Source organism: Triplophysa rosa, linkage group LG9 (assembly GCF_024868665.1).
Source record: "Triplophysa rosa linkage group LG9, Trosa_1v2, whole genome shotgun sequence".
Taxonomy (NCBI): domain Eukaryota; kingdom Metazoa; phylum Chordata; class Actinopteri; order Cypriniformes; family Nemacheilidae; genus Triplophysa; species Triplophysa rosa.
The window spans coordinates 24248199-24272972 of record NC_079898.1 but is presented as its reverse complement, the minus strand read 5'-3'; the positions used below and the strand labels follow the sequence as shown (position 1 = coordinate 24272972).

At 36.3% G+C, this 24774-nt stretch overlaps 1 protein-coding gene and 1 long non-coding RNA gene across 2 annotated transcripts; both read right to left on the bottom strand.

The window, feature by feature from the left end:
- Positions 1–802: 802 nt before the first annotated feature.
- Positions 803–2211, bottom strand: LOC130559668 (uncharacterized). Its single transcript, XM_057342879.1, has 2 exons — positions 2127–2211; positions 803–1932 (listed from the first exon to the last, which is right to left on the bottom strand). The coding sequence occupies exons 1-2, from the start codon at positions 2169–2171 to the stop codon at positions 1126–1128; spliced, it is 852 nt and encodes a 283-aa protein (XP_057198862.1). The 5' UTR covers positions 2172–2211; the 3' UTR covers positions 803–1125.
- An 8425-nt stretch (positions 2212–10636) lies between these two features.
- On the bottom strand, positions 10637–17781 carry LOC130559712 (uncharacterized). The gene is made up of 4 exons (XR_008963606.1): positions 17730–17781; positions 16955–16984; positions 16714–16844; positions 10637–10764 (listed from the first exon to the last, which is right to left on the bottom strand). It is a non-coding gene; the product is annotated as an uncharacterized LOC130559712 (long non-coding RNA).
- Between the last annotated feature and the right edge of the window lie 6993 nt (positions 17782–24774).

Genomic DNA, 24774 nt, shown 5'->3' with positions numbered 1-24774 from the left:
TGAAAGCATCTGTTTAGCAAAAGCAGGCAACCTTGTGAAAAAATTCACATTGACACCATGAGTACTTAGCAAAGGAAAATCATTATTGAGGAAATACAGATTTACTCTTCACACATGGCTTAGTAAAATCCATATGTAGCATACACATTTTTGTATCCTTGCGTCTTGAATAAGATTTTGTTTCTGCAATCATAAAGTCTCATTAAATTCTTGTAAGACCAAATGAACTATGTGATTTACAGTATGTTTATTTTTTTACAAATCTGAGGAATTTTAAAAGAAACAACCACTTGAGGAATCAAATATTCTTAGTGTTTTGAAAGAGTTACTTCAATCATACTTCAATTTCAGAACTTTACTTCTCAGTCCAAAAAGATCATTGAATCCAAACTGCAGGAACGTGGGCTGCCTAGTCACAGTGATGAGAATAAAACTGGACAGATATTATTATATGGCCTACTATGATATGCTATGTAATTTTAAGTAAAATGCATGATAAAGACTCTCAATAATTGCTTATGTACACTGTAAAAAATTTAAGCGTGCACAAAATAAACCAATAGTTTTTTCTTTTTCACTTCACCTTTGAGCAAGTATAGGTTATCCATACTAAATTCACTAAATTTTTAAAAAGTACAATTTGTTTAACCAACTTAATTTACTAGGCAACTAGAATATTTTTAAGTTTACTCAACCATGTTTTAAAGTCCAGCCAACTCAGGAGATTACATTCTTATTTAATTTTCTCACATTGTTTTTATTATGTTATATACAAACCAGAACATTGGTCAAGTAACTGCTCAAAAAGTGTGTGTTGAAGAAACCTTTAGTGATAGCAAGATCATGCACTTCAACACTGAACACACAAACCTTGATCATGGTGGTGACAACAACAACATCATCAACAACAGTATAAAAAAGTCTGCAAAAACATTTACATTTAGTCATTTCGCAGACGCTTTTATCCAAAGCGACTTACAGATGAGGGAAACAATGGAAGCAATTGGAACAACATAAGGACAACAAAAAGCATAAGTGCAATAAAGAAAACTGGTCTCATATAGTCTACCACAGTATACAGAGAAAAGTTTTTTTTTTTTTGAAAGAGTAGAAAAGAGATAGAAGTCAGAACTGATCAGTCAGGTGTTGACGGAAGAGATGTGTTTTCAGACGGTTCTTAAAGATGGCCACAGAATCTGCTAATATTGTAGCAGCGGGCAGATCATTCCATAAATGTGGAACCGATCCCGAGAAGGTACGTGAGAGAGATTTTTTACCTTTTTGGGATGGCACCACAAGACGTCGTTCGTTTGCAGAGCATAGGGATCTGGCGGGTATATAAGTCTGCATTAGCGAGTGAAGGTAAGGGGGTGCCAAATCAGTGGTGGTCTTGTAGGCCAGGAGCAGAGTCTTGAATTTGATTCGAGCGACTATAGGGAGCCAATGTAACTTAGTGGAGAGAGGAGTGATGTGTGCTCTCTTCGGTTCATTGAAGACCACTCTTGCCGCTGCATTCTGGATCATCTGTAGAGGTTTGGTTGTGCAAGCTGGAAATCCAGCCAGTAGCACATTGCAGTAGTCCAGTCTGGACAGAACAAGAGCCTGGACTAGGACTTGCGTAGCATGCTCAGATACGAAAGGTCTAATTTTCCTAATATTGTAGAGGATGAATCTACAGGACCGGGTGGTGCTGACAACCTGATCAGTGAAGTTAAGCTGATTGTCAATCACCACTCCCAGGTTTCTGGCCGTTCTGGAAGATGTGATGGTTGATGAGCCCAGTTGAATGGAGTTGTGATGAGTCTTTGTGTCGGCCGGGATTAAAAGCAGTTCTGTTTTTGCAAGGTTCAGCTGCAGGTGATGGTCGTTCATCCAGAGCAAAATGTCGGCTAGGCATGCTAAAATGCGTGCAGAAACAGTCGGATCGCCAGGCTGAAATGACAGGTGGAGTTGTGTATCATCCGCATAGCAGTGATAGGAAAAGCCATGCTTCCGAACGACAGAGCCTAGGGATGTCATGTATATAGAAAATAGCAACGGACCAAGCACTGAGCCATGAGGCACCCCTGTGTCCAGATGTTGGGAATCAGAGACCTCACCTCTCCAGGATACTCTAAATGACCTACCTGTGAGGTAAGACCTGAACCATTGTAGCACCACTCCAGAGACATCCATAGCCTTGAGGGTCGACAGGAGTATGTGGTGGTTAACGGTGTCAAAGGCAGCAGATACTGTAGATCTAGAAGGATAAGTACAGATGAGTTAGAGGCGGCTCTTGCCAGTTGTATGTTTTAAGAAACTTGTGAAAAAAACATATTGAACATGCCACAATGCATGCTGGGAACTTTTTGTTTGTTCAGGTTACACAGTTTGGCAAGTTGGAAAAACTTTTGTGACAAAAACTTTAATACAAGTTTTTAAGTCTATATTATAAGTCCTGTAAACAAAATACATGTTATTAGCAACAATTTTAGACAAATCTTATACAATACACATAAATGGATTCCTTGTTTGATTAAAAAAAAATCTTTGTTCAAGTAACTTTTTTACCTTTGTTATGAGACCATTTTTAAGTTTTTACAGCGATAGAATGACATTATAGAAATTTGGAACAAAGAGTGAATGAAGTTTAATTTCTGGGCAATAGTTTTCAAAGCTATAAAAGCACAACATCTAAAGAATAAAAAATGAAATTTTGTTTCATTGCTGTTCATTGCAAGTTTTTGTATTGTTTTTATATTATCTCTCACACTTGGACACTCATTTGTTCCTTGATTCTGCCTCTTTTACCCCTCCTGCCCCCCACCCACGTGCCCTCATCATCCATTCCTTCACTGACATACGATCGCGTAAGTTTATTGTAAGATATCATGCTCAGACTCTTAATACCTGTCATGACAGAAGGAGTTGCCCACTCAAAATATTATGTCTTGTCACTAAGAAAAGAAGTAAAATAGATATTGTGCTCATTTTGTTACCCTTGACAGAATTCCAATCGAGGAGTTTAATTGCTGGTTGCTATGCTGCATCAAGGCTGTGAAGAAACCAAAGAAGAGTCGATACACCTCAGTGGATACAACATTTCAGAGCTGGTTATTAAAGTGCTGGGAAACCGACGACTGAACCTCAACACAATCACGTCTCATTTAGATCAGCCAGAGAAACGTTCAAATTACAGCTCACGCCCCCAAAACAACATCCAGCTGTCACACGTAAATTAGCTAATGACTGATTCCTTCATTTCCATGCTAATCTGTCAAGTCACCCTGGAAACCACCAGACCAATTCCATTTAGAGCCATGGTAGAGTATTGAAAAAACAATATTATTATATTAAAAAACTAATTACTCAAATCACTTGTTTATTCAAACCTGATGGTTTGTTTTCAACCAACCTATTTCAGTTAATGTGCAGTTTATTTTGTAAACCAGTCACAGGTTGACTTACTGAAGATTATAAACTCTGTGGCTTTTTTGGAAAATTGCTCTATTTGTCTGAGGACTCCACACATACCTCCTAAAAGGGACAGACCACCCAAAAAAGAAAATTCATCATATACTCACCCTCAAGTCATTCCAAACATGAATGACCTTCTTTCTTATGTAGAACACAACAGAAGATATTGTGAAGAATGTTGGTAACCAAACAACACTGATACCCCTTGACTTCCATTGTATGGACACAAAAACACATTTCTCAAAATATTTCAGAAATGTTCTATTTCTTTTCCTTGTTTCTTTGCTGTTTTTCTTTTGTCTCTGGACCCTGGACCACAAACCAGTCATGAAGGTCAATTTTTTGTAAATTATACATTATCTAAAAGTTGAATAAATAAGCTTTCCATTGATGTATGGTTTGTTTGGATAGGACAATATCTGTAATCTGAGGGTGCAAAAAATCAAAATATTGATAAAATGGTAGTAGTTGAAGTTGTCCATCAGAGGCGCTGTAGCAGGCCGTTGCTAAGAAGAAACAGGTTTGTTTAAACACTCTTTATTGGCTTACAGCTGTAATGACGTTGTGGAGTGTAGATGAACCTGAATACTGAAATTCTAAGCTTTACATATATACCAAACTTGAGTGGGTCATTCCCAAAGAGCGGCAGTGAGTGAAGTTTGTAGGCGTGTTTCCAGCCATTTTTGTTCGCGATTTTGCTGCATCCACTCACAAAAATAGTTTTAATGTTTTTACGGTAAGAAATTTCCAAAATATCATCATGGAACAGGATCTTTACTGATTTTTGGCATAAATGAAAAATCAAATATACCCGTGCCACTTACGATTGGTTTTGTGGTACAGGGTCACATATGTATTTTCTATAAGCTGCTTTGCAAGTTACAACAATGCACAATGTTGTGAAGAGCGCTATAGAAATGAATTTGAAGAGAAAATGAAAAAATGTTTCCTGTTTGACAGCCAACTGTTATTCTTCCAATTCGATTCTGTTCCCCTGACGGCACAAAAACTCAACTTCAAAACGTTGCAATAATAAATGTATCTGAATAAATACTGAGAAACTGAAAAATACTCTTTACTCGAGAGGAGAGACCTACATTTCAACTCATTTTTCAATCATTACGTCCTTGAAACTCATCCAGCCGTTAATTCCCTTATAACAACCTGTAGATGGAATGTCTGCAAACCTCAGTGTCCACAAATCCGTGTGGTTTTTAAATGACAATGCTGTGTTTAAAAGACAAATTGAATGTAATTTACTTCAGGTTGATGAAAGTGTCATTATCTCACTATTTGACGATGCGGTCTTGAGCATCGCTCAGTATTAAATTGTACTTCTCTGTAAATCACAGAACATGTTTTGTTGTGCTGTTTTCTTTTGCGTAATGAAGTGTTGTAAAAGTATGTACTGTATGTTCAAGTACACTATTAAAAAAACGGTGCATCGAAAGGTTCCTCAAAGTGATGCCATAGAAGAACCATTTTTGGTTCCCCAAAGAACCATACCATTTCTTTCCTACTTTTTATAATCTAAAGAACCATTTTCCACTACAAAGTGGAATTTTTCCAACAAATCTTTTCATCTCACCCAAGTTCATCTTCGAAGCGAAAGAGACGTTTCTCTCGATCCCTCCGGCTCGCTCGAGCAGGAGAACCGCTCTCAGGTTTCTCTCAGAACTTTATTAACAGAGATTTACTCCTGCGAGTCTTTGGCGGACCTGACTTGCATCTCAAACACTTTCGCTCATTCCCATGCCGCCTCTAAATGCCCCGCTGCAATCCTCCGTGCAGCTCAATTTCACCAACAAATGCATCTAACAGAGCCTGGTTAGGCGGACCCTGGTGAGCCCAGGCCCTAAATTGAAGAGGAATTGGGTTTCTAACAAGACTCCCGAGCTCTGGTTAGCTTTGACAAGCCCCTCTGAAAACAAAAGCATTAAAGCACTCCATGGCTGACATGCACATTAAGACGGGCCACTGTGCTCTACAGAGGAGAACCGACCTCTCGGGAAAGGAATGAGAGAAGGCAACCTAGAATGTTCCAAGTTATGCTTCGTTCTTAACGCGACAGGGTTTTTGTCAAAGCAATTTCTGTCGGTTTGGGGATGCTCTGATGTGTTTCCGCCACTACAAAATATTTACGCAGTTGTCCCTAATCAAACATCATCTTTGGTTAAACATTCTCATTACGTTTCATTATGTAGCAGACACTCCTATCCAAATCGATTAAAATAACAAGCAGTTTGTCATTTAGGAGCCAGCGACATTTGCAATAAATGTTTGTAGGACCTGTTCACAACAAGAACAAGAACTATGATTACTACAAATAAAAAGATAACAAAGGCATTATAGGGAATACACTCGTTTATTTTATGTGAAACAATTTACACAAATTTTAAAGCCGTGAAATCAATGAAATATACTGTTTAAATTGTGTAAATGTAAGTACAAATGAAATTAATCTGAGTAACTCAAAGTTTTCTTTTGGAATTCACCAAGAATTTTAATGTATATTAAAAATATAATGGGTTAATTAAATACTTATTTTTTCATTAAAAAAATTAAATAATACATTAATACGAGAAATTAACTGTTGGATTTTTAATAAATTTTTTAATATGTCCCACTTTAAAAAAATAAATTAAAAGATTTTAGTAGATTTTATTAAATTAATATAACTGTTTATTTTTGTGATATTTACTAAGCCACATTAATTATTTTTAGAATGGAGCAGAGTCCAAAATAAGAACTGTAACAATATTGAGACAGAGGAACAAATGAATTGGGATCGCTTTCAGAGTGATTTTTTTCAGGCTAATAAGTAATAAAACATTTAAAACCAATTAAAATCCATTAATGTAGCTATAGTTTTTTTTTGGTATTGTTTTTGGTATGAACAGACCTTAATACTGGATTTCAAGAGTAAACCAAAACTGGACCAAAAGTGTAAATGCAAACTTTTTTAATTACCACAAAATTAAAACAAGAAAGTGAAATTGTGGATGTGGGAAACATCTAATTTTCTTTGAAAATAATGTTCCCAATAAAACTTGTTTTGTTTAAAGCAATTTGATTAGAAAAAGAAAAAAAAGGAACATCTGGAGTTTTTCCTTATAAATTGAGAGTTCTTCATTTTTAAATGTAATGCACAGCACCTGGGGAAAAGACAAAAATGACAACATCCACTGAATCCGGGGCACTCAAAATAATAACATTCACATCCGTGTTGATATGATTAACATCTTTAAAAACTGTAAGTTCATGTGCATAATTCACCCTTTTTAAACACTATATAAGCGTCGCTCTTATGTAAGTTGTTCCTTTTAAAATGATTTATCTAAATACAGATATGAGCTATCACCTGGCACACGAACACCCACGCTATCAGGCTCTTTACCCAAACGCGGGTCAGTAAGTCAATCCATTAGCAGCCGGGGAATGAGGCGGGGTTACTTGTTAAGAGGTCATGTGATGGGGCTGAGAGCTTCTCTTCACTCGAACCCTCGACCTCGCACTGCATTATCTCTCCGGGACCGAGATCCCTATTGGTATTCAACTTCTGCTATTTTGAAACAATACACCAGAACATAAAGCACTTCAGAGATGACCTAATAAATGTGACTCCATAAAAATGTGTCTGACTCTGGATAGAAGTATATTTATATGTAATTATTTGGCAGGTGCTTTCATGCAAAGCGACACATAACAATTAGTATGATCACAAGATCAGATATTACAACATATAGGGGCGGTTTCCCGGACAGGGTTTAATCTTAGTCCCAGACTTACTTAAATGTTAGAAGTTTCTTGATCGAAAACAACTTGCAATGACATATTTTAAAATATATAAGTGTGATTGTTTTGTCTCAAGACGTACACCATTAATGTTTTTTTGTAAATTATGTTTTTAAAAATGACTTAAATATCCTGATTTAACTAAGGCCTAGTCCTGGTTTAAACTAATCCCAGGGATTAGTTTAAACCAGGACTAGACCTTAGTTTAATTATGAAATTTAAGTGATTTTAACAAACAAGTCACACTAAAAACATTACTTGTGTGCATTTTGAGACAACACAATGGCACTGATGTATTTTAAGATATGTCTGTGCAAGTTGTTATCACTTTGGACAGCTCTAATATTTATTTTAGTCTAGGACTAGTCTTAATCCCTGTCCGTGAAACCAGCCCGAAGTCTTTAGGACAGTATGACAGACAGTTAAGTCAAAGTCGAATTCTGCCACATGTACAGTATAGAGGATTGAAATTACGTTACTCTCAGACCCATGGTGCATACAAATAACACTAACACAGAATAATAATATATAAATAAATGCATATTATATGTAAATATAACTTTACAAGCAGATTAGATTATACAGATAAATGTGTCACTGTAAATGTAGTGTAAAAATTGAACATTTTACAGAGTATTTGTGCGTCTTATTTATTTTTTCTATGCTTATTAGTACACTCTTAAAAATAAAGGTGCTTTGATGCCAAAGAAGAAACTTTTGGTTCCATAAAGAATCTTTAACATCTGAAGAACCTCTCTGTTTCACAAAAGCTTCTTCAGATTATAAGAAAGTAAGAAAGAGATGGTTCTTTAAAGAACCTTTGGCTGAATGGTTCTTTGTGGAACAAAAATTGGTTCTTCTATGGCATCGCTGTGAACAACCTTTTAAAGCACCTTTATTTTTAAGGGTGTGAATGACCACGTGAACCGACTGAATATATTGCATCGAATATTAGCACCTTTTCAACAAGCCACACAATTTGATGTACCATTCATGCCTGTAGCACAAAAGACAATGGTTACATTACACTGCAAAGTTTAATACTTAAGGTTAAAGGTTTGTCCAAATCTCAGCCTATGTGCAAAAGTCTTGTCTCAGCGCCACAAATAAGTTGTGTAAAAAGAGAAAATCTAAATCCAGCTCTCAAATTGGCAACAGGGTTCCCTGCATTGAAAAACATCAGGGGTGTTAGAACAATTTTTGCATCTGTTTTGTATAATGTCGAATTGACAGTGTGACAGTAATCACAGACACAAGGCTGCTTTGATGCGACGGCGTGGCTTTTGGTCTCTTGGGGAGACTCCTGTATTAGAGATTTGGAGATGAAGTCACGCACGCGCCGAGTCCTCGCGGCAGAAAGGAGGGTGAGAAACAAACAGAGAACGAGAGGCGGAGGAAAAACACCTTCCTGTTTAATTTGCAGACCCTCTAAAACAAAAGTGCAGCCTAATGAATTGGAAATGGTATTATTCACTGGAGAACACAGGCAAACACAGTGGAGCATGGGATCGCGCTACATGGAAATTACTTTTATCACTTCAGGAAAGACACATCAGCGCTTGAGTGTAAATGAGATTTCAGACGTGAGACGCTTTAAATATGATGAGATGGGGAGAACATTTATAAATAAATAAACTAGCGGGAGCGCCATTGATTTGTGATGTCTGATAACTCACAAACTCCAAAACATGATCACATGGGCTAACCTATTCTAATTAAAATCAACATTAGCCGCTCAAACCAACTGAACTTTAATAAACTAACATATCTCAATTTGATTATTAAAAAAAGAATAATCATAAATGAAGAGTGAGTGAATAAACCATTATAAGCAAACATTGACCTTATCATACAGACAAACAGGCCTTACTCATCACAAACCAGACAGAAATTAAGCTAAACTTGTTAACCTTGTTCCATAATATAACAGAAACTAAAGATTACCAATGTCTGATGTTTTTTGTCCTTTACATTTTTTATTTTACAGGCAACACTTTACAATAAAGTCCTTTTATTAATTTAGCTAAATGTGCTAGTTAGTAAAATAAGATAATTTAAGTTGAATGAACTTAATTTTTAGTGCTACTTTATTTCAACTAAACTTTGTAAGTCCAGGTAACTTGACAAAAGTTGTTGGGCCAAAAAAATTGTTATGTCAACTTTTTAAGTTGAAATACTTGGAAGATTAAGTAAATAAAACTTAACTGAGTCAAAGCAAAAAGATAACTAAAAATGGTTAAGTTGAGTTAACACATTTTTTTACAGCAACCATTGGGACACAAAGATAAAATACTTCTACACATTGTTGTACACCTGTGCTTCTCAAACTTGGTACAATGGGCTACCCCTCCAAACAATACATAGCCTTCTGTACCCCATCTCTGCGGGCTCAAACACACAGTATATTAAACAAAACAATTATTGTTAACTATTATATATATTATTTTATATGATATTTAACAATAATATATCTTTTATTATTAATAATATTATTTTATAAAAGGAATTCTGGAAGCCGATTGTGGCACTGTCAAGTTGAATTGTGGGATTGATGGCGATGCGAGAAAAGCGTTGAGTTGAGTCAAGGCTTCATTGTTGTGTGTATTTCTTTATTGAAAAGTATGGTAAGACTCTCTTCAGAAGTCGCAAGTTTCTCAGTCCTTATGAAAATTAAAGGGACAGTTCACCGAAAAACGAAAATCGTGAATTACTCATTCTCTATAGTTGTTCCAAACCTGACATTTGGAAAAATGTTAGCAACTGAGATTTCTGGGGAACCATTGACTACAATAGTAGAAGAAAATATGTTCCTGTCTGTAAAACACAAAATGAGATACTGTAGTTTAAAGCATTTAGGAAAACAAACCGTTCTGGGGTACCTTTGACTACTCCCCCAGAAATCTCAGTTGCTAACATTCTTCTGAATATATTTCTTTGTGTTCAACAGAACAAAGAAATTCATACAGCTTTGGAACTTGAGGGAGAGTAATTCGTGACAGAATTTCCCTTTAACCATAGTTTAACCATGATATTTCAAGTAAAACCACAGTAAACACAAATTTACCATTGTCTCACTATGGTAGTCTTACTATGGTAGTCAGTTGTCCTAAGGCAGAGATACAGTTGTTTGTAAATGGTTATCGTTCGATAAACACGGGTTGGGAACTACTGTACACATATCACCACATATATCATTGTTTATCATGGCCATACATGCTCTTTGAATCATAGCTGTGAGAGAGACAGTGGAGGTTTGTGAACAAGAGTTTGCTGAAATAATGATAAAATAATCACAACAGATGATAGAGAGACTCACAGGTGTGTGTGTGTGTTTGAAAGTCTAACCTTTCTGTGGATCTCTAAATGTCACATACTGTGTGAAGTGCTGGATGATGGTCTCTTCAGCACATCTGTCAGAGGACTGCTTCTGTTTTTTAACTGTAGACCCAAGACCTTCTAAACCAACCGTGTTGGTGTAAAGTCCCATCATCTCTTCGGGTACCATCTCCACATCTGATGACAGATACATAAGTCCTTAAATGTACATTTATTTTGATGATATTTGCATTTCTAATAGATTACCCAAACATTATTTATTTACTTGATTTATACAGAAATGATTTGACTTGGTTTTTAAAACATTAGAAGACTTAAGTGTTTACATATTAGTCGATGCTTTGTCCAGAACATACAACTTTATATCATGTTTGACATGACTGCAATATTATGCTTGATTGGTTTTTACCATCAGCCTTTGGTCCTCAGAACAGCATCAGCAGGTTTAAAACGTTGCACTAGTAAAGAAACGGGGGTTTGTAGAATGCCGGATGAGAGCAGTTCTCAGAAATGCAGAGAGTCTGTGGACTGATTGGATTTTGATTGATAAATTGTGAGAAAACAAGAAGCAGCTGCTTCATGCGGAGGTGTAAAGTGAACGTTCCCACTGTTTTTTTCCCTACCTTACACTATTTATTGTTTTCGCTTTGGTTTCTGCTGATTGCTCTTCGTCCATGCCGTAAAAATGCAATTAAAGATTGTGAGACTGATAGAGCTGGGTGGTAAATAAAAAAGCTATTTGCTTTGAAACGCTGCTCTGTTTTTGCGGCGGTAAATTCTTTCTGGTTTCTCGCAGGATAGCACGCGGCATCTGTTCTGTTGAGAACGTAAAGTTTAATGTTCTCACAGGTGAATTAGCCAAGCATTTGTGCCACTTCAGCATGTGGTATTTCTCAATGCTTAATCCGACGTTTATGTGCTGGCTATAGAATTGTGTCATGAATATTTAAGTTGTTGTTTTGGGTAAATATGTCTCAGTATACAACATGCTGTATTTTTTTGCGTTATTTAATGTTCCTTCAGCTCAATTTATTGAGTTCTCAGGGAACGCACAAAAATGTAGAGCTAAAACACCCCTTAGTCGCTTTGGATAAAAGCTCTTGCCAAATGCATAAAGGTAAATGAACTGACCTGACAAAACTAAAGCTTTGCTGTTACTGTCCTTGAAAAATGAAGTATTTAAAAGGGATGTTTTTGTACATTATCTAATAACCATGGCAGCTGTAGCCAGCTCATACAATGCTTTATACTTTTCAGAGAAATCCTCACGTTACGGTCTACCTTGTCTCTGTTTTTATATTCCTCATTTGTATGTTGCTCAAAAAAACAAAACACACATCTGCTAAATGAATGAATGCATAATGTAAATATTTGAGACACCATTAGTAAGTGTTATATAAGCTAATTGCCATGTAAATTACATTTGTGGAATGTGCTGCATTAAACTAAATTACATTCTGACATCCATTAGAGTTATGAATTAGCAAACTCACAGCATTTGATTTATTTATACATATTGTTATCGTGAGTATTTTAAAGAACATGGAAAGAAATCATCACATCACACAAACTCGCTGCGTTTGGGCACATTTCCAAAAATGCCACTGAAATATAAAAAAGACTTTCAGTCTACTTAAAATGACTCTTAAGTACAGCATACTTGACTTATACTGACAAAAGAGTCATATTTGCCATATTCGTCTACTCAATCTTTTGAGAAATCAGAATTTAAAGAAAACTTAAAAGTATGTTTGCATGGTAAAAACTCATCATTTTTTTAAACTAAAACCTGTGCTAATGATTGAAGTACACTCACGGTTATTTTAGGAGAAACAATTTACGCAAAAAAAAAAAATGAAAATTTGAAAGCTGTTTAAATTGTGTAAATGTAAGTAAAATAATTAAGTAAATCTGAGTAACTCAAATATTTCTATTAGAATTCACCAAAAATATTAAGTGTATATTAAAAATATAATTTGTTAATTAAATACTTACTTTTTCATTAAATTAACTTCAATAACATGTACATTTTAGAGAAATTAACTGTTGGATTTTTGTGTCCTACTGAGAAAAATCAGTTAAAGGGGTCATATGGCGCGAATACGTGTTTTTCTTTGTTTTTGGTGTTTTATAAGTTGCCCAAAAAATGTATATAAAATGTATAAATTTTGTTGCCCAAAATTTCCAAATATTGAAGTGTGGGAACAAAAGATGCATTCTATCTAAAAGCGAATGCTCACCCAGACCTGCCTGAAACGCCTCGTGTAACCACACCCCCACAAATCTACGTCAGTTGGTGGTCTGATTTGACTAAGACCGCCCAAATGTATATGCAAGTAAGGTGGGCGTACCTGTCAGTACAATTGAAGAGGAACCTGATGTTCCAAATATGGTAAGAGGCGTTACATTTCCCTCACACGCTTGCAGTATTCCACCAATCACTACGCACTGGTGAACTGGCCAATCATAGCACACCTCGCTTTTCAGAGCGATGATCTTTGTAAAAAATCTGTGCGTTTCAGAGAGGCGGGGCAAAGAGGAGATACAAACATGCACGATGTGTGGAAAATACAGCGTTTTTGAACCTTAAATCGTGTATACACATTGCATTACATCTAAAACAAACCATAATATTCGTTTTAGCCGTGTCATATGACCCCTTTAAATGATTTTAAAAGATTTTATGAAGTTAATGTTTATTTTTGTGATATTTACTAAGCCACATGAATAATTTTTTAGAGTGTATATCTGTGAGGATGGTTATATTTTAATCCAATGTTTTATAGAACAATCAGGTTTTGCCATTTATAGCTCTTTGCTTTCTTAGCTTGAAAGAAACCCTCCTTTATGACTTCTGACAATAGTTATGTGCACCCTGATCCCATCAGACTGTTCCAAATGCTAAACAAACGCAATATCGGTTTTCCTTTTGCACCCACAAAAAGTGACCCAAGTTAAGGTCTGGTGGACATTTATTTGCATTTTTATCTTTCTCTTACGTGTGTATGCACGCTTATATAATCTGCCAGCGTGATCGGGTAAACACATTTAGCAAGTTTTCTGTAACGTAGAGCTCAGCTCAGTCTCAGTTTAGTTCTGGATCTAATGAATTATAGAGAATAATGGTGATGGGTGGAGGAATGCCGGAGAGAAATGTTGCAGAAGCGAGCTAAGTTAGTCAAACTTTGACATCAGCGAAAACAGTTTGCATAGTTTCCACCCAGGAGATTATCTGTAAGCGTGCAAATTAAATAATAAAGATAAAACCCTATAAAAAAATTCAGCATAATTCTGTACTGTTGATATGAGAAAGGTCTCGAAGGTCAGAGGTCGAGTGATATTGGGAAACCTGATATGGCATTAAGAGCCGGATGGGATGTTGTAGCGGTGTGTGCTGATACTGTAGCATTGGATTGGATTTCTATCAGTTGACTGAGGTAACGCTGACAGCCGTAGTCCCCAGACACATTGTAAATAGAGAAGCTGTGGTCACATGTCAAAGCTCAATAACAGAGACAGGCGGATACTTCACAGGGCAGCGGCTAAATGCCATAAAAGTACAGCCTCAGAAATGACCACAGAATTGAGGAAAGACCCCTTGACCCAAACTCAAAAACTAAGTGCCTGTTAGTTTAACTCGGCACACAAAATCTTGAATAATGGAAAATGTCCTCATTTCTGTTTTCTAGGGTTAGACTTCAACCTTCACCCCATAATGTCTTCATAGATTTCAAGAGGACTTTAGTGGACGAGATGCACACAATGATGCAAACATTTTTCACTTACAATGGGCCCATACTTAAGATGCTCTCTAAGCATGTGAAGAATGAGTACGTTTCTGTACGCATGCGTGCAAATAGGAACTGTGCTCTATGAACACCATGTGCTGAACACAACTGCATTTGAACTATTGTAAAACTTCCATGAATAAAAGATTGAGCTGTATACTGTACCATTAGCTGAACACAGTCATGCCAGATCAACTCTAGCATTTCTTTCTATTAGTTTTGAAAGGTTATTCTACAGTATATTGTGAATATAGTCATGGTACAATATTTACAGTCTAAAATAAACCCTGTAAAGTTAGGTATTCATCATCACTTACAGTATATGGTTGTGGAGTGTTTCTCATACAGCCGTGGAAAAAATGAAGAGACCACTCCTAAATAATTTTCAGTTTTTCTAAATTGACTATTTCTAAATTTCATTTTTGTTTCATTCTGGAGATGATTTCTCCCAAATTTCAAATGAAAACAATGTTATTTATTTGCATGTATCCGCAGAAAATCCGAAAGGGTAAACTGGTAACAAAAACAAGATGCAATGTTTGTTTGCATATATGGAATACTGCAAAGAGGTTTTTACATGTATTTGTAAATGTACATGTATGATAGATTAATCTTTTTTCCACCACTTTTGACTGTCTTTGCATTCTCTCAATCTTTCACACTGAATATATAGTGTTGGTCACAAATTTCCTGTTTCACTTGTAAATGGGTGTTTTTTTTTTGTGCTGCATTAGCTGAAAGCTGAGATCAACAAACTTTAAAATTGTGTTTCTTTCGAAACCCCAAACACTGAGAAAGTCTGAAAATTAGGGGTAAAAGTATTGGATTAATTGTAGCTTTGTCTCTTTTCAGAAAGATGCATTCTCCGGAGGTTGCATTCGAAGGCTGCATACGTCGTCGACAGTGTTGGGTAAGTTACTCTGAAAAAGTAATGAACTACTAGTTACTAATTACATATTCAACAGTGTAATTAGATTACTGTACAAATTACTCTCTCCAAAAAGCATTTAATTACTTATTACTAATTACTTTCTATATCCTACATCAAATTTGTTTAACTCTTTTGGCATTGTTTAGGTACTTCCTGTTTCCTTTTCTGCCAGTTTTTCCTACGAAGGACGTCTCATGTAATTCTAAATTGAGGATCCTCCGTATACCGCATCCTTCAGAGGATGTGACCTCCGGAAGACACGACGGCACAGCCTTCCGAAACGAGACACAGCTTTTGAGTTGTAAATTTTCTATGAAATCTCAAAACGCAAACAAAAAGTAATAATATAAGCTCAAAATATTGTTTTCTCTCACAAACCTGTTCTTTTAACTCAGAAGAAATTAATTCAACTGGAGTTCAATTTCATTCAAGAAGATAACATGCTGGAAAAGAGATCATATACGTGAGGGTAAATTATGAGAGAATTTCCATTATTTAGGCAAACTATTATTTAATAACTAGTATAACAGTAGCTGCTCAGTTTCCTGTAAGTGTGTTGGGTTCTCTCACTTCTCTTCGCTTCCGTCTGACCACATGACAGTTGGCTTTAATCAGCGTAATCTGAATTTTAATTCCCTTCCCATTAACCTTCTGCTATCATTTGTTTTACCATTACAGACTCGCTTAATTGCTTTCAGGACTAAATTAGAGTTTATTTCCAAATCATAGCCAAGATAGCTTTCGTTAATTAGCGGCTTGGTATTTTCCTCACATCGCACAGATTGGCCCAGAGGTTTGGTGTAAAGCCTGAAGTGGGCTATCTGAGAGAGGGATTTACTCGGCTAAACTCTAAGATGACACCATCTAAAGTTGACATTTTCACAGAGACGCTGCAGAGGACTTCATAGCACATCATACTCAGCCAGAACTAGATGCTTTTAAAGGCACAGTTCACCCAAAAACAATGTATGTACTCCCTCTCATCGTTTCCATAAAAGTGAATTTAAAAAGTATCACTAACCTAAAGAATGTCCATATGACTCAAGTGCTATAGTTTCAAGAATCTGTAGACATACTGAGTCATTATTTATTGATCCTTTTTGTCTCTGCCATAAACATCAATCTGCCCTTCAAAATAAAAGACCTGGGAGTAATAAATATTGTATGTTTTATAGTCTGTGTCTGTCCTCTCAAAAATATCAGCGGCTATAATGTGCAGGTAGCTGAGAAGAAAGACTTAAATCCCACAAAATAAACAGTCTAATCGAATTTTTACTCCCCCTGAAGCGGTTTCCGTGTGCTGTATGCTCTTAACTGATGTTTAATCAATCAGACTCACAATTTACACTTTTCTTTTGGTGAGGATATTGGATTATAAATTGATTGTGGGATGCAGATGATACTTACACAAAATTCCAGTTGAATTTTCAATGGGGTTGAATGTCATTTCTTGTAGCTGTACTTTGTCCAACGCAGATGAAGTAATATTACTTTCTGACTCCTCATGAATTGATCAAGAACGTCTGCTTCAGAGAGACCTGTTACAGATTAAATTGAGATAAACTACAGTTCCAGTGCACCAAACGTCTACATTGCCGAGAGTTTAAAAACGTTTGATCTAAAGGTTTGTGTGTGTGTGAATCATTACCTCATCACGTCATGTATGACTTTCTTTCATCTGCAGAACACAAAAGAAGATATTTTGAAGAATGTCGATAACCAAACAACATTTGCCACCCATTGACTTCTTTTGTATGAACACAAAACCACTGAGACGTTTCTCAAAATATCTTGTGTTCCACAGAAGAAACAGTCATACACGGGTTTTAAATAACATGAGGGCGAATAAATGATGTTAGAATCTTTATTTTTGGTTGAACAATCCCTTTATGGAAAAGCAGCATACATGGGAAAACCAATAGAGTTTAATGAAACAGTATGAATCTTATGAAGCCGTCTGAGAGAATGCCTGAGGTGTGCAGAGCTGTAATCTAGGTTATGAGTGGTTACACTGAAAAATCTAAAATAGTTTTGTAGAAATAGTTTAGAAGATAGATTTGTTTAACGTTTTTGTTCCTACAGTGCCAACCCAGTATCATGCCATGTACAACAGTACAAGTCATGAATTATAAAAACATTAGAAAATCGCCCTGTTCTGCTAACGTTACTCCACCTTCATAAGCCAGGTTTCCATTACAGATTTGCGCAAAATTTAAGCGATGTTTTCTACATGTCGATTAAAACAATATCGCGGAATGTTTCGATTACATTATGTTATGCGATTAAAGTGTATTTTGATTCTACTCGCGATAAGTCATTCTGACCGTACTTCTTCTTTGTACATTTTATGGCAGGTTGCAAACAAACTTTAGTGCATAGTTCCACCTACTGTGATGAAAGAGTGAAGAGAAATGTCATACTACCTCACTGTTCCTAATCTCCATACTGCACTCACTCATTTTCCTGCATTTGGGCCATCATATGAGATCCCTGATAGCACACATGCATCTGGTTTACGTCTATTTGACATCTGCATTTACATCTGCAAGACATCTACAATACATCGTTTGCTCATCTGCAATACGTCTCGGAGATGTCTGCGGTCAGACATCATATAGACATCTAGAAGATGTCTGTAAGATGTTTATGATTTAGAATGGATGTACAACAGCTCTTTCTAAGATGTTTAGCAGATGTTTTAAGCAGCAGATCTCCAGATCTTTAGCAGATGTATTACAGACGTTCAGACGTCTCCGAGACGTATTGCAGATGAGCAAACTATGTATTTAAGATGTCTTGCAGATGTAAATGCAGACGTCAAATAGACGTAAACCAGATGGATTGTGCTATCTGGGATATTACTTAATGTGAATTCCTTACATCCTATCTTTCCAAATGTTCTACCAAAACATACAATGGTCACGTGACTTTTTCATATGCCATGTGACTTGTAAATACGACAAAAAGTGTTTCCATTGCAGTTTTGCGAAATATGCTTTTATCGTATTGCTTGAAAAAACACCTCATACGAGCATGAGAACTTTTTTGCGATACATGGGAGTTTTTGAGAAAATTGACGTGTTTCCATTGGGCGTATTTTCAATGCGCTATTTCAATTTGCGCATTTTGAAGGGTAGAAGAAACCTGGCTACACATGCGTCTCAGTGTCATGCTTTGCCTCCTCTAGGCGTGAACATGACACGCATGTATGGAGGTGGAACGGGGCGATTTTCTAATCTTATTATAATTCATGACGTGTACTGGTGTACATGGTATTTTGTGTACGTTTGTTACTTTGTGCGCACACTTTAGACACATTTTAGCACGTAACCTGACCCCACCCCTACACCTAAACCTAACAGTTTGTATATTATATAATATAAAATACAACACATAACAGGCAGATACGGCTACAGATGCTATTTATTCAAAAAGTGCAATTATTCCAAGCGTTCCGATGCCAAAGAACCTTCTCTGTCTGCCGTAAAATCGGTTCTGGTTGCGTACAATTTAAAAAATTGCTGCCGGAACGTTAGCTTCGATTGTGAAATGGCATTGGCTCCCGTGTGTCTTGTGACTGGTTGCATCATTTTGTTCGCTTACGTTATGAAATACCATTGGCTGTCCTGCTCCGATTGCGTCACGTGCTAAACTTGAGCGTATACGCCACTGCGTGCATTCGTGGAACGCGGTAGTGTGTTCACGCAATCGTATGGCTATAAAAGACTCGGAATTTATCTAAAAATGGCCTGTTCTAGCCACCTTTTATTATATGCTGTTGATGCTACAATAATTGTTACTGATGAGAGGAAAGAAATAATAGAAAGTGAGCTAAGTAGAGAGATTGCGGAAGTATCCAATTGTTTTTTTTTTCAAAATAAGCTGTTTTTATTTGGTTCTGCGGCTAAATTGAGAAAATGTTCCAAATTAGAAGGGTTGGAGATTTGACTATTACTTCTAAACAAGAAGTGCAATACTTAGGATGTACTTTCGATAATAAATTGACAGGGGATAGCATGGCTGTTGTAGTTTATTCTAAAGTATGTAATCGAATAAAATTCTAAGCAAGACAGGTTGCTTACTTAGATAAACAAACCTTAAAAATGTTAGCTGGTGCATTAGTGCAAGCACATTATGATTATGCGGCAACTTTCTGGTATAGTGGCTCTACGAAACGAGTCAAAAGTAAACTACAGACTGCTCAGAACAAGTTGTGTAGAATTATTCTGAGTCTACATCCACGAATGCATTTGAATAATAATCATTTTAGGGAAATAGGGTTTTTAAAAGTGGACAAAGGGGTAATTTTTGATTGATGATGAAGTTGATGATGAAATGTTCCAAGTACTTGTATGACTACTATGTTTTTGTAAGAGATGTTCATGGTTTTTCTACAAGGGCAAGGATAAATAATATATACTTGTGTCGGTTTAAGAGTTTAATTGGGAAGAATTATTTTTTGTATTGGAATGAATTGCCTGATTGTTTAAAACAAACTCAAGAAGAAGGTCCTTTGAGAAGAGAAGTTAAGAAATGGCTTTTTTAACTATGTTTTTAGAAGTTATTATGTGATATGCTGATGTGTGTTGTTGATTTCACTCCCATTATGAACTGCTCATCCATTTTTGAATACCGAGGACCACAATGGAAATAAGCCTTTGGCTTTTTTGTGTTTTCTATCCTCGACAGTTTTTTTAAATGTTTATGAATTGATTTTTTGGGCTGGATTGTACTTGTTTTAATTTTTATTGTTAAATAAATCAAATTAAAAAAAATACAACGTGACCTGTTCGTATTGTTTTTATACAGTTTTTGCTGTGTGTTTTAATAAATGCCCGTGCTTGTTGCGTGTTTTTTTTATCGTTGAGGTTTAGGGTAGGAGTGGGGTTAAGTGCTCTAAAATATCTATTGTTTTATATATCAGTACAAATAATACATATTTATAAAATCGTTTCAGTTTTACACGTGCAAAGAACAGAGCGTGTCATGTTTAAGTCTAGAGGAGGCAAATCGTGAAACGCATTTTCGAGTGAATGCTCGGTGTTACACGCTTTGGCGTGACACCAGGTTGACAGTAAATAATTTACATTCAAAAAGACTTTAATTGCTTTAGTAAAAATGAGTGATAATAAAAAATTGGTATGTGTCCAAAACGTAACTCTGGCTTAATGAGAAAGAGACTCATAAGAATAAAACAAATTAAGAGTGAAAACTTGAAAGACAAAGAGCAAGAGTGAATTAGAGGAACGGAGAGAGAGAGCAAATATCAAAAAATATCACGATTTAAAGCTGTGTTTAGAGGTCTCCCAGGTTACACATGAACACAACAAAATTCTGTTTTTCATCTCCTCTCACAGAATTACAGCTTTTGAATCTGTGATTTTCTCAGACCTTTAAAAAACTTCTTGCTCCTTCACTTTGGTAAAACACAGCCATTAAATATAAAACTGATAATGGGTTTAAACATGGAAAGTGCAACTGCTTTTCCTCAAAGTGGAGTCAGTTTAAACATCACGATACAGGAGATTATCATTAGGAAACGCATAAGCATCTGGCACTTCCAAACACACTCAGACTCTAAAAAGTGCTGGGTGATTTTCAACCAGTGTTGGGTCAAACGGGATGAACCCACGGGCCTCATTTATAAAATGCTGCGTAAATTTTACGATCTTTTCTCAAAGTGCGTACATCACGTGTGATTCATAGAACGACCGCCTCTCTTTCAGATGTGAAATCTATAAATGGAAATGATCTTGAAATTTAATTAAAGTCATTGACATAAAAGAACAGCTTTAATGTCCAAATCCTTTACGAGCGGCAGGAATAGTTTATATTTCAAAAAACATGAAGCACTCGAACAAGCACACGTGCGTAACGTCTGCTCAGACCCTGATGTGGCGCTAAGCACTTTTCACCGTCAAAGACTGTTTTATAAATATGAATGTTGCAGTGGATTTTTATACATTTTAAAGCATTTTAAACATTTAGAAATGAGGCCCCTAGTCACTGGGGTAAATTAGCCCAGAAAATGTTTCTAATGTGAAACCCAATGGTTGGTCCATTTTTGACCCAAACCTGGGTTGAAACCTAGCATTTTTTACAGTGCAGGCTGTGTCTCAAATGTTTAAAATGCCGGTTTACAAGGCAGCCTACAAATGTAGAAAGAAGTGTTACATTTTCAGTTGACCACTTTTCTGAACAAATAGTAAGCTTACCAGTGCAAAGTTCAAAACACAAAAGAAGATATTTTGAAGAAAGTTGGTAACCGAACAGCACTGGCCCCCATTCGCTTCTATTGTAACCAATGCAGGTGATTGGGGGCCAGTTAACAACATTCTTCAAAATATCTTCTTTTGTGTTCTGCAGAAGAAAGTAAACACCATACAGGTTTTAAATGTCAAGAGATGATGACAGAAGTTTTATTTTTGGGTGAACTATCACTTTAAATTTATTCTAGAGCAATGTTTAACAATATCTTTGATGAAAGCCAATTTGAAACCATCTTCATTAGAAAAAGCACTGTCTGTTAGAAATAGGCAACATCAAACATTCTGAACTCATGACACCTGCAGACTGCACAGAGTCAACATAATATAAATTTCGTATTCTTGAGATAACCTACGTAACTCAGAAAATAAATGTACAAGTATGAAACACATAGAAACATGCAGCATGTAAATGTAAAAGACTGCTGTAGTTGAGTCTTTGCGTCTACCTCATCACATGTTTGTGTGCGTTTATGAGAAATCACCAGCACAGACTGATAAAAGGATGTATAGAGGACATGCCGAGTGTGATTGAATGACAGTTTATGCTGCTATGATAAGCCTCATTTATAATGGCTCCCTAAATGGGGCCCCTGGGCCCTTCCGCCATCAGAAGAGTCCCCATCAGTACAGACTGACTGATGAGAAGATGAGCCGAGCCGACATCATCCTCTTCATTTTAGATTTATGATACGGTGGAATCTGTCGGTTTTCCGGCTCCTCCGATGAAGGCGAGCCACATAGCTGATATTCATGGAAGGAGCTCAGAATTTCAAATTACAGAACAAAAGCTTCGGTAGCCGAAACAGAATTTATTTATTTACATGTGTACGTCAGTCTTGCAGAGTATGCAATATAAAGTACGGATTGCGTTGAACTGTTCTCTCATTCAAATGCAACGCCTGAAACTCATTTCAGTGAATCAGTAAGTGAGACGGTCTGTAGAAAAACGCTTGTTTACAGCGAAATGAATTCTCATGTTCATTAGTTTGTTTTCAATTTGTTATTGTAAATTAGCTGTCACACTAATGGAGATCTTCATTGTTGTCGTGCGAGATAAATACTGCTCCGATTGTAAAATTAAATAACATCATCTGAAAGTATTCGTGAATATTAAAAAGTAAATATTGCCTTTTTAAATACCTTCAATGTAGTTCATTAAGTAAATGATGACAGAATTTTCATTTTGAAGGTGAACCACTCCTTTTAAATGACAAGAGGGTCAATAAATGATGACAGAGTTTTTGTTTTGGGGTGAACTATTCCTTTAAGAAAAATCACATATGAGATCTCAGTTATTTTCTGTATTTCTGTCATCTCAACCCTGCATGACTTTCTTTCTTCCGCAGAACACAAAAGAAGATATTTTGAAGAATGTCGTTAACAGACCCCATTCACATGCATTAGTTTTGTATCCATACAATAGAAGTGAATGGGGAGCTGTGCTGTTTTATTACAACATTGTTCAAAATATCTTTTTTTGTGTTCTGCAGAAGAAAGAAAGTCATATAGGTTTGTAATGACAAGACGGCGTGTAAATGATAACAGAATTTTCATTTTGAAGGTGAACTACTCCTTTAAGCCTGACTTTCTTTCTTCTGCAGAATAATGCTGGTAACCAAAAAACTGTTGGTCCCCATTGACTTCTTTTGAATGGACACGAAACCAATGCAAGTCAATGGGGACCAACAGTTTTTGGTCACCAACATTCTTCAAAATGTTGTGCTCTGCAAAAGAAAAAGTTTAAAATGACAAGAGAGTAAATAAATGATGACAGAGTTTTTATTTTGGGGTGAACTACCCCTTTAAGGACAACATTTTGGGCTGTTTTATAATATATTTGTGTTTTATACACAGCTCCTGTTGTTGGCATAATGATTTACATGAATGATTTATCAAACAATGTGTTGTGAATCGTGACACTGTGATTCAGATTTATTTAAACAAGCAGAGAACTGTGGTAATTGCAATGCACACGCTTTCTTGACCTTTTCTGCTATAATCTCATTGTGAGGCTTTGTTCTGTTGGATGTCATTTCTGAGATCAAAGTGGAAGGATGTGTTTTTTGAAAGCACCAATTAGCTGACTCTTTTGTTTTGGAAAATCTATACGTTTCAGTTAGCAAATAAGTTTTGGACCTCCGTTTCTCTTATCAACAGCCCGAGAGCTGTTTGTTGTCTCTCTAACTTTATTTCTCTTTTCTCATTTGTGGATGCCCCACAAAGGTTGTTCGTTAGAAGGCGAACGTTCGTCCCCGGCGTGCACGATAATCCGTCCGTATTTCACGCCTGCTATCTGTATCTGCCACGAGTCCACCCGTGCTGATTGAGTTGGTGTGCTTAATCAGATCAGAGCCGCTTGTTTACAATGTGTGTTTAATTGCGATAAAAGTGATGGATGTCCTCAATATGTGTGTGTGAGTGAGACCTGTAAGGCAGGCAGACGTGTTGTGAAGTGTCTCTTGTCTTTGTGTTAAGGAGTCTGATCTACATAAACAGGGGCAGCGGATGTTCGGAACTCTTCGGAGCGGATTCTCTGTCTGTCTGGTAATAAGAGAGAGCCTTAAGATGACACTTGATGAGATAAAGATTGCTCTCTTTTTTCTTTGTTTGTGTTTCTCAAGTGTGCAAACAAAACAGAACGGAGCAAAAGAACAGACAATAGAAGTGAACTTCAGAATGTTCGTTTCTACAAACAAAAAAGAAGAACAGAAAAGGTAAAAATAGAGCAGAACGAATGATACTAGAACTGATTAGAATAGAAAAGAAAATAATAAAATACAACAAAATGCTGAAGAGCTGAACTGAACAAAACAGAATTAAATGGAATAGATTAGAATGGAATAGAATAGAATATAAATAAAATGGAACTAAACCGAACATGACAGAAATGAATGGAATGGAAAAAGGATAGGATAGGATAGGATAGGATAGGATAGTGTAGGGTAGAGTAGAGTAGAGTAGAGTAGAGTAGAGTAGAGTAGAGTAGAGTAGAGTAGGAAAGGAAAGGAATGGATTGGATTGGAATGGAATGGGAAGGAAAGGAAAAGAAAATGTGAAAGAAAGTGACCTATTAGTCAGATATGGTGACCCATACCTGAAATGTGACCGCTGCATTTAACCCATCCAGAGAGTAGTGAACACACGCACAGCAAGTGGTGACCACACGTACACCCGGAGCAGTGGGCAGCTATCACTGCAG